At 43.6% G+C, this 16,779-nt stretch overlaps 1 protein-coding gene and 1 long non-coding RNA gene across 3 annotated transcripts; one reads left to right on the top strand and one right to left on the bottom strand.

The window, feature by feature from the left end:
* Positions 1 to 4,409: 4,409 nt before the first annotated feature.
* On the bottom strand, positions 4,410 to 11,539 carry LOC128880726 (uncharacterized). The gene is made up of 3 exons (XM_054131091.1): positions 10,686 to 11,539; positions 7,910 to 8,092; positions 4,410 to 4,795 (listed from the first exon to the last, which is right to left on the bottom strand). Exons 1-3 carry the CDS (start codon positions 10,746 to 10,748, stop codon positions 4,658 to 4,660), a joined length of 384 nt encoding a protein of 127 aa, XP_053987066.1. The 5' UTR covers positions 10,749 to 11,539; the 3' UTR covers positions 4,410 to 4,657.
* A 1,507-nt stretch (positions 11,540 to 13,046) lies between these two features.
* On the top strand, positions 13,047 to 16,214 carry LOC128880727 (uncharacterized). 2 transcript variants are annotated; one of them, XR_008457900.1, is made up of 3 exons: positions 13,047 to 15,537; positions 15,734 to 15,878; positions 15,973 to 16,214. It is a non-coding gene; the product is annotated as an uncharacterized LOC128880727 (long non-coding RNA). The 2 variants fall into 2 exon arrangements; XR_008457901.1 differs by having other exon boundaries at positions 13,047 to 15,119; positions 15,264 to 15,537; positions 15,734 to 16,214.
* Positions 16,215 to 16,779: the final 565 nt, after the last annotated feature.

Raw genomic sequence — 16,779 nt, forward strand, 5'->3', positions numbered from 1 at the left:
GCGGAATTTCGCGTGATAGACTATCTGGAAGCTGCGACAATCGGAGCGATTCGATCGATGAGATTTATCGGTCTCTGGTTTGAATTCATGAAAAGCATGCGCGGCATCAGACAATTCCAGATTTCATCCGGAATTCGGTTGGATTCCGTCCGACGTAACGTCGCATTCAGTTGCCGGTTAATGCGCTCGTTTGTCGCATCCGCGCATTAAAGACTCTCTGTGTGCCGCTGGAATTATTCTCTACCCTTCTCGCGATTACCGTTGTCGACAGTGAACAAAGTCACTGGCCCCTTTTGTTGGCTGCGTTCAATGATCGTTTGGTAAGACTGTAGCGGTAAACTCTACATAAGCTAGTGCAATTATATTGGAATCAAATAAATATACTGTACTAAATATAAAACCTATTAAAGTATGAGACCTCTAAGAATATATTTCTCCCTCCATTCAGGAGCAGAATCCTTTCCCTCCACCATTGTCTTTTCGTGCTACGTATTCTATCGTTTCGAGTGACCCTATGGTCGAACAATAGTCCTTATCGAATATTTTTCGCGCACCACCCCATGGACACTGACACAAACCACAAATTGGCCATCGCGGAAAAATGAGTTTGACGTACCAGTTCCGCGACACTTTGCCTCCCTGTCTTAACAAGTTGATTTTTAATTCGATTCCCCAGGCACGATGCGTACCACCGTTCGAGCGCATTTTTCAATTAATTTCATCGCAGCGCTCAGGCCAAATACAGTCGTAACGTAACACGGGCGTACGGGCGAAGAGGATACTGACAGGCGCTAATGCATTTCGAGCGCGAGACGTAATGAAATGAACAGCGAAACGCGTTCGACCAAATTTGACAACGATATCGCGACGCATCGTAAGGTTCAAATCGCTACAGCTGGTTCGTGACACGCGATTCGCCTACGGCGAATGAGTCGCACGATGAAAAGGGATTCGATATCAGGCGTCTCTTTGTGTCAGAGATACTGGGTCTGTTTCGACGAGGCGATGGTAGCGAATTCCTCTCATGAAATACATGAGAACTGTATGAAGCTGCGAAGGTGGCTGTTTGGTCAAACCCACTCGATACAACGAAATTGTTTGAAACTGTTCCAGAGCGATCCATCTGCAACCGTTTTATTGTGATCTGTGACAATAACCCTTGAAATTTCAAATTTAGAAATTTGTTCTCGTAGTGCTGTATTAATTAAACGCTTTGAAATTTATTGTGACTATCGAGTCCACTTCTATGAAATTCGTTTTTTTAAGACCAAAATGGTCTTTTTAGTATAAACCAACCCCATAATCCAACAAACAGTCTAGCTTTCCAGAGACTCATTTTGGCATAACGAAGGGCAACATTTCTCACTTGTCACTTTGAAGCAGTAGTATTTTCCGAGGCACCCTGACAATATTAAGTTCAGGGATAACGTTCAGGGTTAACCCTCGTCTGGTATACTTCGGAATTTCCACAAGTGAGCGACTCGCGGACTCACCCTTCTTTCTTTCAGGAATTTCAAATTGTTGTTCAGGCAGCTGCTGCAACCACCCTACAATTTCACCCCTTTCTAAGCTACTCGTGACTTTCAATTATGGGGAAGTTTCAACTTTTCCACTGCGAAGGAGTGACTCAGCTGTTGCATAACTCGTCCAGCATTTTAAACCTCATTTTTCACTGTCTTCGAATGTTTCACTCGGTGTTTACGATTTTAGAAATAAGGTGAAACGAAAACGTTTCGCCTCATTTGCTCTCGCGGGCTACTCGACAAATTAAAATTGTCCACCTAACGAGCACCGCCGCAGGCGACATAATTTTAAGGGTAAGCGAGATGAGAATACACCTGCGCGGATAACGAAGGTGTTAGTTCATCTTTAACGAGCTGGTACTCCCCCTCTGAGATACGCGATTTTGGTTAGAGCGAGCGAAGAAAATACGGCGTCAGCAAATTTCTTCCCCGAGAGGGTAGTATCTTCGCGATAAATAACCCTCTTTCCTCGTTAACTCCGAGTACAATGGCCGTCAAGATCCCGACAGCCCGCGACTACGCATACATTTCCTCCGTATAAAACCGAACTTGCGTCGTAACGGACTGTTTAGCGTGCTACTCGCTTAATGAAACCACCCACCTCCACCCTCCTCGCGCCAGTTCGATTACCACAACAATACGGAACTTCGTGCTTACCTCGGAATGGGCCAAGCCAGCCTCGACATCGCCACTACGGTGCCGATCGATCCTGTTCTAGATCGGCCAGAAAACTGTTAACTTAGCTTTGGTCAGGAAAACGACTTCCTTTCATGGCGATTCGACAGCCAAGTCTCTTTTAATTTCTCGTGCTCGACCGCGAGATCCAAATTTCGAGAGGCAGCATGATCGAGGGGTGAAACGCAGCATTTAGTCGCGAAACCATGGAAGAAGGATGGATGCTGGGATCGCGTGCCTTGAGCTGGACGAATCTAATTAACCCGCCTAAATGGAATTCGGCTGAATTACGAGGCCAAGAAATCCGCGATCGAACCGCGGGTATCTCGTGCCAAGAACGGCCGTCGAAACATAAATGTTCGAATGGAGATGGCAAGATCGTGAGTCAGTCAGAGCGTGAAACAGGCGGAGTTCCTCCTCGGGGTTGACATTAACCCCGTTGTTAACGAGGAGATTTTATTTCGAGCGCGGGAAATTCACCCCTTAGCTCGTTCAACCCCCCTCTCGCTTTGTTTCTGCGTTCCCGGGATCGTTTAATTCACCAGGCGAGGAATAATTGAGAGATAAGAAAGAAATGGAGAAAACGTGCCAGCGTAGCGACGAAAATGAATTGCAACTCGAAGCTCGCTAATGAATTACACCGTCACTTTATACTTTTTCCTAATTAATGGGCGCCATCTATTAAGCGCTGGAATGTCGCTGGATCCCGGCTTTTTTCTTCGTTCCTTTCTCCGAGTGGTTTTCCTTTTACATTCTTGGCTGGTAAGTACAGCGACGGGGGATTGGACGTAAATACAAGAAAAGCTAGAAAAAAGTCTCTTATCTTAATATCTTGAACGTTCACCCGCTTAACATTGAACAATTAACACAGGGGCTTCCCTTTCTTTCCTTTTACGACCCTCGCGAATTTTTCGCGCCGATTTTCGCCAAAGAGAAAGCCCTCATCACCGATGCATGAGTCGCTAGAACGAGATAATGAAATAACGAGGCTGCTCGGCGATTCACGTTAAACACGACCCGTATTTTGCCAGTAATACACCGCATAACTCTTTATAACCGCAATTTACGCGACCCCGTGCAAATAAATAAGAGATGACGAAGAAGCCACAGGAAACAGGGCGAGTCGCGTAGCTTTTAACGAACGCGCGCCGTGTATGCGTTACGAGGTGAAACGAAAACGAATCGCTGGCTCAGTCGCGATAATGAATTTAAATCGATTCCCTGGCTTCCGCGAAGCGTCGTGCGACCTTCTGCCTCCGAAGGATCGGACCTCCGGAGATTGATCCATCGTTAGATGTCTCTGACCCAATGCGAGTCGCGTTGATTTACTCTGGCCGTGCGCTCTACGTTCGGAATATCGAGATTGCAAGTGCTTTTTTGGTAGAAGTTAAACGAAATACTATTTTTTAGGTAAATATTTGTTGGATATCGAACGACATAGGGGTGTACTGATCCATACACCTTCACCAAGATCGAATGCATCAACGTCACAAAGATACGACTACCAATTTCCACGAGAATCGCAGAAAATTACGAGTTTTGGCGGGACGTTTGGCAGAAGGCGCGATTGCATCGAATTTCACGATTTATCCGCGTGCTAAACGAATTTATTCGCAAAACAGGGAACGTCGGGTAGCGCGTGAACAAAAAGTGTACTCCGTATGCGTCATATCGGCGAATAAACAAATAATCCCATCCCCGAACGCCGACCGAGCAAATAATTTTGCTGCATAAATCCAGCGCCTCGGTGGAGCACGATTTTAATGCAACTTTATGAACGTGCATTTGTCGATATGTAGTGTAAACAGTCCGGTCATAGTGTAAAAAAGTACTGGGACAACGCCATTTTTAAGAACGTAGTCAGTGAAGAGGATTAGGTCGAACCATAAATAATATCCATGCCACGCAGCTCGAAATACTCGAACGTTTGCATGAGGACATGTTTGCTTCGATGTGTCCATTAAGCTGGACATGTCCTACTTGCATAACGGTGATCAAAGGTGATCGCATTATTTAACGCACACGCCAACTGTCCATATCTGGTGAAGTTATCGGTATTCGTTAACATTGTTGCGCGAAAACTGAAAACATTGGATGATTCAATCGTGTACTTGATATTCCATTCCTGATGACTAGACTGCGGATGTTTATGCAAATTTAAACGTTTTGCTGATATAGAAAAAGAATAGAGATTTAAGTGAAAGTATTTGATATATTTTTGCATTCGCGCGCATAAACATACATTTTCCTCCATTCTCACTTAAAATAACGTAACGCAACTCACGAAAAATTAATCATTCTGGTGGACGAAATACGAAATTATTTTCCGAACAAACCCAATATATCTTCACTTAAGATGTCTTAATCGCTAATAGCCACGTGGAATAGAAACAAATGGGAGTCGATGATCGTCATCCTCGCACAGCCTCGTCCTTGGAAGAGACGGCAGGATTCTCTCGTTATTCCCGCTCGCCGTAGGCTAATATCGAACGATCCTTCCGTCGATCGCCGGCGCTGGTATTGTTCCCAGCATCACCCGATCTAGGTGGGACACTGATGACTTCCGTCAGCCGCATCGCCATGGCGAACCGAGACGCCTAGAAACATAGTTGCGACCGGTCAGAATTCAGCTTACGGAAACTTGCGTCTCGCTTGTTGTCTCGTGCGTGGCTAGTTAAGGGTACCCGGCCCCCGATGGACCGCGTTTCTCTGTTCAATGGTGCTCGTGCAACGTCGAGGAAACCGAACAGAGCCGCCCAATTGCCACGCACGAAACCACATCGAACAAAGAGCACGTTACGCGCCTGTGAACGATTCCTTGCGCACACTTTGATAAAGTAAAGGGTGGCCTGTCGCTCGCAATCGCTGTCGGAGTAACCCAACCCCTATCAGGGTATTTTAATTCACCTCGAAGGGATTCTGCTTTGAAACTTTCCAAATAAAAAGTGAGCTTCGACATTTTTACGTAACTACAATCGATGGAATATCATTGAATGCTTTTGCAAGTTATTATTAACGGCCAACTCAGTCTTAGAAATTCAACGCGATCTGCCTTTTCCAGCGGATACGAAATATTCGAGCGGAAACGTCGGCGCCGTTCGGACTTCAACCCAGATCAAAGTAATCGCTGGACGTCGATCCGACCAGTTCGACGCTCCGTAGTGTCCTGTAGATACGAAATATGCGTCCAGGAACGTTGGCGCCGCGCGGACTTTGGTCGAGATCAAGGGAAGTCAGACGGGGCTGCTCCGATCATTTATTTTGAAACTTCCCCGCGGATGCTGCGATCGTTACCGATGAATATTCGCGATAATTACCGTTCCAGTACTTGGAATAATTAAACAGGGACGAATATTTATTTCAAGCTATTCGAGTAAGTATATTTTAAATATATTAGGGGTAAGTAAGGATGTTAGGGAAAAGTAATATTTGCGAAATATATACATTATCCAAGGTGTATCATTCGTTTAGCATTTGAAACGAAATAAATTAGATTACATTTACAATAGCAATCTCGTATTTTTCATAGAGATCTTTCAACGTACTTCTAACTTCGTTTAACGGACTGAATTAACCGAAAGAGCTGGGTTGGCCCGCGGGCAGGACTTTGTGCGCTCTCCCGGTTTGAAGACGAGAAAATGGCAATTTTCTCGCTAGTTGCCAGTAAATCTCTTCTTCTCGAGTGTTAATACAACTTTTGTGAAAAAAACGATGGCGAAAAGGTGACTGCTTTTTTTCAGTCGAGTTACCGCGTTTAGCTGTTACAATTAAATTTTATTAACGATGGAGTGTCGCGAAACTTGAGCAGTTAATTTCCGATGTGACGAGAAAATATTCGAGGTTCGTTAAAAATATCGTTTCCCACAGTTCTCCAGCGACAAACAGACTCGCCGAGCTAGCTCTACTTTCTGTCCTCGTAAATCACGAATCCTACCTGCTACTAGATAACCTCGTTTTATGCTATCAACTAACCTTGTTCTAGTTTAGACTTTCTGTACTCTGCTTGTTTCAATCGTTTCCTTTTTTTTTTCTTCTGCTTCTATTTTCTCACCAGATACCGCACGTTTCCACGTCTTCGTTACATTACTCTTCCTTTTCCAAGTTTCTTCACCGCCACCTCATCTTTTATATTACATTTCAAGTTTTTATTTGAAAATGTAAACGATCGAATGAACGGCTCGAGGTTGATCAGCGTGAAATATTTTTATTTGTCTACGTGCATTTCGTTAGCCGTATTTTCATTCGCACGGGAACCGTTGCGCATGGCGAAGAAATGGTCTGCGATATTCGTTACCGTTCGTTACATTTCGTTTTCCATTGCATTAATTGAACCGGGGCAGACGCAACGTTTCGAGCAAATAAAAAAATATGAAAGGGAGCATCGGGTAACCGTTCGTTAGTTGTGAAAATTTACCGAACATAAAATACCCTATCAATGTAGAATAAATAATCGTTTCGTTCTGCGAGAAGTAATATCAAAATTTAACCCTCTTTACGAATGATATACCTTGATTTTTTACTTTTTACCTACTTCTCCCTCGATGCATGGCATACTTCATTTTTTATCCCAAATATTTTCGTATACCTTTTTTAAATATACAATTCATGCTGCAGTCTACAGATATTCAGCCAAAAATAAAAAATTGTCTCGTCTTTTCTTACATTTAGACAAGTTTCGTAGACGCCATTGAACCATGCCGTCAGCCACGCGTTTCTTCTTACGCATCGATTGCGATTCGCGACGAATCTCGGAAATCCACGTTCGTACATCGATTCTTCAGAAACGAATCACTTCGGTTTTCAGCCAATCTAATTATTTTCAGCTCCACAGGGGCGCACCGAACCAGCTCGCGTCACTATTACAAGATTAAAAGTAACCTGACCGGGGAGGGTAAAAATATTCTCATTCGAATGTGTCGCTTACGTGCACGTGCTCTCTAATTTACCAAAACCTAATTTTTGTTCTGCTGCTGCTAAACTGCGTTTATTTCAGCCCCGGTTCAATTACGCGTTTCGCTGGAACCTTCTAGGGGCAGCTTCGCTCGGACTCGTTTGCCCTTTCGTTCGATGAAAAAGTGGAGAGGAGATCGCTATTAATCAATCTGTATAAACCGCTGAGTCGGTGACGCAAAAAGTGTCGACTGAGCGAGAGATGGAGCAGCAAAGCTGCAAACGAGGCGTGAGCTTGGAATGAAGAGTATCTTAAACCTGAATCTGAGGAATTTTATGAAACAAAACTGAGGACTCGCGGTGCAGGATTCTTTAAAAGGGAAACGAGTTATGGTACTTGATGAATTCGAATCGATAAATATTATCGTAGAAATATTAAACACATGCCATGTCAAAAAAGAAATTCCTGTCACTGATAGTTGACGTTATATTTGTGGCCCTGGATTCAACTCGAATTTTCCAACGAATGATGTCAAGACCATTTTGAGAATTCAACATTTATACAACAATAACGTGCCAGAATTTCGCTGGAACACCGAAAAATTCGCTATAGTTGTATTTGAACCGCGTAACGCCAACTCGATTGATCCGTACGAACTACAACCCCGCAGTTCGAGCTGAAATTTCGATTCAGAATATTCTGTAAACATTTAACAAACCGACTGGCAATTTTCCAGTGTCTCTGGTACGGAACCCCTCGCACCCCTCCAACGTTTCGGCTGTATTTGAGGAAAAGAAGGATGCGATTTAAAACTCGTTACCTTTCGCCTGTCCCGGTGGGCGGAATACAGAATCCAGACAATGTAGGACACCATTATTATGGCTGGTATGCAGACCCCAGTTATGGTTGATGTGTCCCGCAGAAGAGCATGATGCAGAGCGAGCAACGTGACCGCGAGCAGAGCACCGCCGGCGACGTATCTTCCGGTGCGTCGTCGCTCGTCCTGTCAACAAATGACAAATATCCGGTTAGCGATTCGCCTGTTTCGAGCCGGTGTAATGCCGTTTCGGTTCGTCTCAGACACGTACATGTATGGATGATCGAGAATTACGTGCTAGGTAGACTCTCGCGACTTCTTAAATAGAAAAAAGTGTGCTCGTTGGTGAAAGTTAGGTGAGGAATAGCTTGTCGGTCTTGGGAATGATGTTTTTATTTGGTAATTTTTTATGTTGGAAACTTCAGATTATGATGACCTTCAAAAGCGTCGAAATATTAAACGTGTTGTACAATAATATGAAAAAAAAATTATTGTACATAGATTTTATAACAGAGTAAACGAAATAAATTTCTGTTTACGCGAATCGAGGTACACAATGAAAATCAGTTTGGGAATTGTAATTCCGAATACACGTGCGTAACAATGGCGTAATTATTATTACTGTCATTTGAAATAGAGCTTTAGACCTTCGATTATTTGTAACGAGTTTTCCCAATTTTGTCGTATATTGCGCTCGTTAGAATTTTTATACGGCCCGCTATAAACATGCCAATAAACAAGCGAAACAATGGACAACGTATTTATATATCATAGAAAATAGGCTATATACATCAACGTAGCGAGTGTAACGCGAACGTAACAGCGTGATGGACGAGGTTAGGTAAAAGTTGGCTATAAAACGTGATCCTGAAAGAGAAATACTCAGCACGAGACTAAAAGCAAAATAATGTCGGATGTGCGACGGGTCAGCGACAATAGTCTTTGCAAACGCGTTGCTTCATTTTCTCCAGATCCACGGCCGAATCTCGGTCAAAACACACGTTACGCGATATAACTTCGAGTTCTGTGGATCTGAATCCAAAGTAGCGAATCCAACGATCCCAGGAACGATATGAAAAATACAAAGCGCTCACGATATGCAAGATCATATGAAAAGAGGATTACGCGATAATGAGGGCCTCCCACGAGCGCGAGAGTATGTTTATCTTCGATTCGAACAAAGAGCGCTAGAAATATAACCGTGGAGAAAGACCGAATTTATTTGTTCGACTCGCGAGACGCTGAACAAAGAATTCTTCAACCACGCTGCTCGTCGATCACGGCTTTTGTCCAAGGGATAAAAAGAGGAAAGATACCCCTTCGAAGGGATGGACGACGTAAAATTCGGATATAACGATCGGTATCGATGCGACAGCTCCATTTCAACCTGCCTCGCTGCCTGTTCTGCATTCGACGCTGTTACGGGACCGGGAGCACGTGGCACGCGTGTACCGACGTTTTCCTATTATTATCATATTCAAATTTAACTACCACCGGATGTAGATAGCCCCTGCTCAGACGCGAACTGCTTCGCGATCTGTTTCGTCAGGAAGCTGCGCGAGCAGCACCCGAGGCGACCATCGCAGTATACGCGTAGAGTAAAGCCACGTAATATGGAACACGGGGCATGATCTCGACGGATAAACCGCGAACTATACCTGCAACCATGAAAATTACTTTCTTATGGGTAGAAAGAAGCCTTGGTGTCTTTTGATCTACGAAACGTGTAAACGTTGTCGTTGGCGAAGGCCTTGCAAACTTTTGGCTAGAATGTGCTAATAGTTGAGTTTCCTAGCTGAGGTGAATTTAAACGTGTACTTGAAACTAAAGTAGTTAAAATATTTATAACAAAAATTAGAATCTCCACAATCCATTATACTTAGAACCGCGATCAACGCACCGTGGTATGTGCGTAAGTTTGATGAAAGGAATATTCGTGAATTTTATTTCACCATACGCAAGAAAAATTTTATTCGTCGAATACGAGTAGCCACTTGTCTTCATTGGATGTTTTACTAGGTCTAAAACTCGAGTAATTTTTGAAAGAAGCAGAACCCAGTTTTATGACAGCTGGGAAGAGCACCCATTCACCTCGAAGCTTGTCGAAGACTCTAAAAGGATCGTTGCGAAAGTTCAAGCGATCCGAGCTTAACGCCGGCAGCCGGAACGGAAGTCGCATCGAACTGTACTAAATTTTCACTCGTGAAAGACCGAGTTGCGGGAAAACGGTTGTCGGTACTATGTTTCCCAAAACTTTTCTAGTAGACGCTATATCTTTTAAAACGATTACGTTCGAAACGTTGACCTACTAAAATTCTCGATAGAGAAATCGCAATCTCAGCTTGTCATAACGATTGAATTATCGTCTACAAGTAAAACAGTTGAGAGAATTAGGAAGAAACACAGATAATCATTTGCACCTATAGTTATTCGTCAAGTTTTGAAATTAAAAATTGTTCGTAATTAGAAAAGCAGAATAAGGGTCTGATCAGTCAGATAGAATGGGTCCTGGTCCGTTCTCGATAAGCAGAATGAACCTCATAGGTCAGACACGTCGAAACGCAACCTGCATAGCGATCTAATTACATACTCGTTAAAATACACGAGTATCTATATCCAACGATGTTCAGCTATATTGCACTGTTTTTGAATATAATTATTTAAAAAGTTGTTCCACTTGTTGTCAACATAACACCTCTGAAGGAGAAATCGCGAAATCGTCGCCAAGCCAAAGTATCAAGAAAAGGTACACAGTGTCTGAAAGTGAAATAGCACTAACCGTGGTGGTGGTGGCAGTATCGAGGGTGTCCCTCGACGAGGAGGCTTCCGACCTGAGAGGCATGGCCGTGACAATGACATAGAGCACCTTTCCCCAACAGATTCAAATAATCCTCCGCGATGGAAATATCTCGCCGGATTCACCGAGTAACCTTTCTTCCTTCTCGGGCATAGATCATCAGAGTCGCCTCGTGATTCGATCCCTGAAGCGTTCCGCATTCAAGCGACAACACGAGCCATCGAGGAGCGAACAAAATCTCCAAGAGCCACGAAGAGACCTCTTGCTCGCATTTTATCGCTCGATCGATCCATCGGGTGGCTTCGTTCTTTCCCAGAAAGGATACCACGTTTCTCAGAAACTTTCACTGGACCACCAGCATCGCGTAAAACGCGATACCGAATTTCTTTGTGAAATTCCCGCGCATACTTGACGTGATAAATTATTCACCACCTTTTTCGCGAAAGAAAAAAACTCGATTCGATACTTGAGAAAATTGTACAGAAATACTAGCGACAGTGCTCGATAATACAGTAGATTAAAGAAACGATTAGGTTGTTGCGTCACTTTCCATATCTTGTCTTCGTGCACTATATTTTCACGACTCTTAAAATTCAAACTAAAACATTTCACCTTCTACGATAGTGTTATGGCCTTGACCTTACGAACAAAAGTACCTTCTTAGAGTCCATTGTTTCCTGCCACTGTTATTTATTTACCAAATAATTTTCTGCAAAGCTCACAGTTTTTCGCCTTTTTTCAACAACTAATTCTTCCCAGTCGCGTCACTTGGAAGTTAATTAGAGCCGATAATCCCGATTGGATTCGCGTCCTCTCGCGTCCGAGGTTCTTCGAGCTCGCGCGACAGCGAGGAAAATGAAATCGCGAGCGAGATCGAGGAGGATGTATCGACAACGATTTTCGAGAACAGCGCCAGCCGGGCGTTTACAACGCGCTGGCCGGCACAATATAAGCCAGCCAAACCGGCTGGCATAATAAACGAATAACAGGACGGACCAACACACACCCACGACGATAAACCCGGCACGAAGTCTCTGAAACATGGTGAGCTGCGTTGCGTTGCGGAACGCGATCGGAAATCGAAGGTGGCTGCCGGCTTTGCCAAAATTAGACGATCCTTTCCTTTCGCGTTTCGCGGAATCAGCCGTTATTGATCTCGCGAGTGCCCTCAGGAAAATTCCTCGATAGTCCAAGAACTTAGAATCACGTATGATACGAAATAAATGTCCAAATTCTTCACACATATCTAAGTACATTTCTTAAAATTTATTAATATTCTAATCCAAGGTGTATCTAGGTGAAAAGTGAATTTAGTTGTTCGAAACAACTGTGATGGAGACGGGAGTTTGTCTCGTCAGGTTCCCGAAGACACCGCAAAAGTAGAACGAACCGTGAAACTGCAGACCATCTTGGCGGTGCACGTTGATCCTGTTAGTCGCGGTGCGTCGCAAAGGCGCAGCGAAGATCGCGTCGACTGTGCTCGTTGAAATAAAATTACTCCTATTCCAGCGGTTTGTAGAAGTCTGGAGGAATATTAAGCTGGAGGCATCCGATTGAAAATACCGAACAAATTGAGTTTTATTTGCCAGTAAAGTTCTCCAGTTCTCGTTCCCCGTTGGGGTTTACATTCCCTGGATTTGTAAATCCTCCCAGAAGCTACGGATCCGAGGACGACGGATCTCAAAGGAGTTGCGCTGAACGTCGTCCTCGTTATATATTTATCATTCTGTATGACGGTGTTTGCCGAAGTTAAGTTATTCTTACGATTAATGTCTGTTGAGACATCTGCGACAGACCTTACTCGTCCATCGATTAACTGACACGAGTCATTATCGAAGGGAAAGGGTGATATAAGAAATATCGAATACAAGAATTAGTATCGTAATAATGGGCTGTCCAGAAAGTTCGTGCCAATTTTTATGAAAAAATGGAGTACAAGAAAATTAGTTGATCGAGCCAAGTTTTGAACAACGTTTGCTTTGATTTGTTAACACAGGGAGTAGAGAACATCGATATGCATGAAATGAATCGCGGAAAAGGTCAACGGGGTCTTTAGCAATTATGAGCGTGGCGCAGTCATGCGATTCATGCAATTGAATTTGCTCGCACAGTGTACAACGCGGTCTGGATAGAGTAAGGCGTTTCGTCTGGAGTTTCTTACAAGAACACAAAATTTAAACAACTCAAGTGAAACCAGGGCTTCCGCTGAAAGCTGCATTGGGAAAAAAAATTGAGGAATTGCTGTATGTTTTTTGTGAATAACGTTCCCAGATGAACTAAATAATCGCTGTATCGGAAACAGATGGTGGGTGATACAAATTCGGATGAAGAGCAGCTACACTATGATCGACACGTGTCGATGAGTGGATTATTTACATGTATATATTCAAATAATTTTCGGTGAAACACTGATACTCACCGAGTGGCCAAGAAGGGAGCTTGGCACATTCAATTTGTCCGGAATTTGTTCTTTCTGCGGACATCCGGCCGCACGGAAGTCGCGACGGCTTTTGAATCAAAGAGCGAAGAAATCGTACAAATTGGACGTCCTCGTGGAACGACCATAACGCGACCATTTCGTGGAACCGCAGCTGGTCGGAATACCTGGCGTTACGACTCGCCGATGTTACAACCCCGTCGAAGCGTTCTAATGAAGAAATAAAAGCGATCTATATCGGGCAGCCACAAAACGTTTCACGATCAAATAAAAGACTCCTCGAGCCGTTCCATCGGACGGCTGGCAATATGGCCGAGGATATTCGATCAGTTCCTTCCATTTCTGACACGGGCTTACAACATCGTCTTCGAGCCGACGATTACGCGATGATGTTTCCCCGTGTCCCCTGGTTCGTTGCCTTTTCCCATCGGCAGGAGCGGGAACCCGACGGAACGTGTCCTTTACGAGCGGGGACCAACCCTTAACGACGCCCCCAGCGTCGATTCTGTGCCAAGCATACAGATCGATCTTAACCGAGTCAATCTTGGCGAGGATTCCGTTCACGTACGATCAGCTTTTCAATCATATATGAGCCACTGAATCGTTTCGCGGGAAAATCACTGGTGAACCACTCTGTTTATGCACGACGGAACGACGTCGAGGAATCCTTGCGTAAGCAACGTCTCGAGAGGGTGACTCGGACCCGCGACCCTAATGGGTACCGCACGGTTGACCTACGGAATGATAACTGGCACAACGATTCTCGAAACTTTTCTATGTTTGCCTCTTTCTTTTTCTCGATCTTTTCTGGCTTCCTCGAGACGACGCGACCTACATAGTTGCTCTAGAAGGTCCAGACATCGAATCTTTACATTTATTTTTCTATCGATAGATTGTGCTTTGACATTAATTCCTTTTCTATCCAGAGTATAATAATTTAAAGCATCCCAGAACGTTGTTGTGCAACATAAATTCAGACCACAGTTTTACATCACGGAAGTAACAAACCATAAGTTACTTCGGGTATGTCTGTTGTATTTATCCGACCCAGAAACGGTAAAGTTTCGCGTGTAAACGAAGATCGGTAAACTTGCCTGTTTTACCCGCGCAAAACGCGGACCGAACGCTCGAGGAATTTCATGCTCGCGAGTCTCGCGAACGGTTGATCGCGATTTTGTGGATCATAAAATCGGTGCATCCATAGGTGTTTGGTTTTTTTTCGCGTGAGTCACGCGATCGGGGCAGCTGAATCATCGATACGCCATTGAAGATCGTGGATGAATCTATAATAAGATCCCGGTGCACCACGCGTGGATCCGAATTCAATTGATCGCCGCCCACTCGGCCGGCGAATTTCTCGCGGATTGAAGAGTCGAGAAAAGGACTGACCTCTCCTCGAGTAGGAGCGAATTGTGCCAACAACGCTTCTGGTATTCGGATAATTGGTCCCTCGACGACAACCGAGGAAACATCATCGGAACAGCGGTCGACAGAGGAGTTTCTGGAAACTTTTAATTGCACACAACGTCTGCGGAACGTCCGTGAATCTTCTGGCTGGTCCGAAGAACCAGTGCCGCAATCAAGAGGAAAGGGTTGGCCCCCACTATAGGTTTAAAAGATTTCTTTTATTATTTACGGGTACAGGTAGATAAAATCTTCCCTCGATCGTTTGAGCCGTCCATTGCACAAATCGATCGACTCCATAAAACAAAAAGTTGAGAATCGTATAAAATTAATAAGAAAGAATAGCCAAAAAATAATCGTCAGTGATGTTACAATTTTTATATGGCTGGTGGAGTTAATCGATTTGTGCAGCGAACAGCTCATTTATCCCGAAAGACATGAAAAATAGGTTGTATTGTTCACAGCCATTGCACAAACGAAAACATGGTGGACTCATCGTCGATTCAAAGTGGCTGGAAAAGAAGCACGATGGCGATAATTGTTTATAACGGCACAGTCATCCAGCGATGCCGACTGTAATTATTTAACGGCGCCAGTCTTTTTGTTATCCTTCTTGCTGGAGCCCCGACTGCGCAATCTCCACCCCCTGATTTCCATTTGCGTTTTCTTGGACGTCGATGGGAATGCATGAATATTAAGTGACGATAATTGATTTCCAGGGAGCGTTCTCTCGATATTGCGGAAACGAAAGCAGCGAGCGTTGGAAGCAAAAGAAACCCTCGGCCTTTCTCTTGATTCGCAGACGTTACACCTGGATGGCGTGGGCGATCCTTGGGGTTTTCCCGTGATTTTTCCACCCATGTACGCGGACCAGCGTGGCTGTAATAAATTTTAATACGCCGGCTAATCGAGATTTAACCCCGCAGCTGACTGGAAAGAAGTGATAAAGAATCGGTTGGACGAATTTTCCCAGCGACTCGTCGCGAGTTCGAGGTTGGTCGCAAATGAATTTTCATCAAAGGATTTTATCGTACCGAAAGAAATTTAAAAAAGGAAAAAGTCATACCTTCAGAAACGATACATTTCTTCTTTCAAGAATGTATCCACACTTTGATTTCCAGTTGAATTTTATTCTTATTTCGCGTTGAGATAAATAAATTTAACGTCTTTCTTGCGATCGTTTGTTCAGAAATGTCGCAGGAACGTTCGTGCATCGCTATTTTTTGACGTCGCCTACGGTTCCGCAGTAATGCGCGAGGAATACACGATCTGGCCAGGTGGTGTGCGTGGTGTTCGTCAATCATCGCCTCATAAAACCGACACCAAATCGAAGCGTGAGCCGAACTTTTCGGAAAATAGTGATTCGAGCGAGTCTCAAAACATGAATCACGTTGCTTCTGGCTTTATCATCGGCAGTTATTGTTACAGGGGTGACGTGTTTCCCTCGATGTCTGTGATAGATTAACTGACGAGGCTTGCCGAGGAAGACGAATGTTTGCTTTTACCGTAACTCTGTACAATTACCGCAGCTGACATTCGAACATCACGGTGGTTGTACATCTATATTCGTGGCTCTGTGGGAGGAAGTTAAATCGTCTGCATACTTTACTTATTTTTATATTTCATTTAAAACTTAGATGTTATTATTGGATGAAATTGCTTATACAACACTATAAGTGATTAGGTGCGACAATAAAAATCAATTTTACAAACACAACCTTGTCATTCTTTCTAATAAACCTGCTACACACTTTATTATGCTAACCAACCAGCCTTAAGTAATAAACGAGATGCATTATTGCCCCAGAGGAATGAGCAGCACTATAATTGTTAATAATTATTCGTTATTATTCATTAATTTCATTGCAATCACATACTTCCCATACATAAGAGCATATAGGCAAGTTAATGGACACGAAATCAGTATCGCCATCTAGCGGCGGGGACCGAACTAACTTTTTACATATATTCACATTTTTCACTTTTTTCAACATATTCATATAATTTTACATTGTAATTATCATAATTCAACTTCTGATTGTTGATTTGTACACTAATAATTCACCAATATTTAGTTTTTTTAAATAAATAAAATTACCGAAACATCTGGCGCCATCTCACGGCAAACCGTCGAAGTTTGTCGTGGAATAGTTCCCATCTCGTGCCGCTAGATGGCGCTACCAATCTGAAAATATTCAAAACATAAATTCCCTACTTTTCTCTGTACATTAATAC

Source organism: Hylaeus volcanicus, chromosome 8 (assembly GCF_026283585.1).
Source record: "Hylaeus volcanicus isolate JK05 chromosome 8, UHH_iyHylVolc1.0_haploid, whole genome shotgun sequence".
Lineage (NCBI taxonomy): Eukaryota > Metazoa > Arthropoda > Insecta > Hymenoptera > Colletidae > Hylaeus > Hylaeus volcanicus.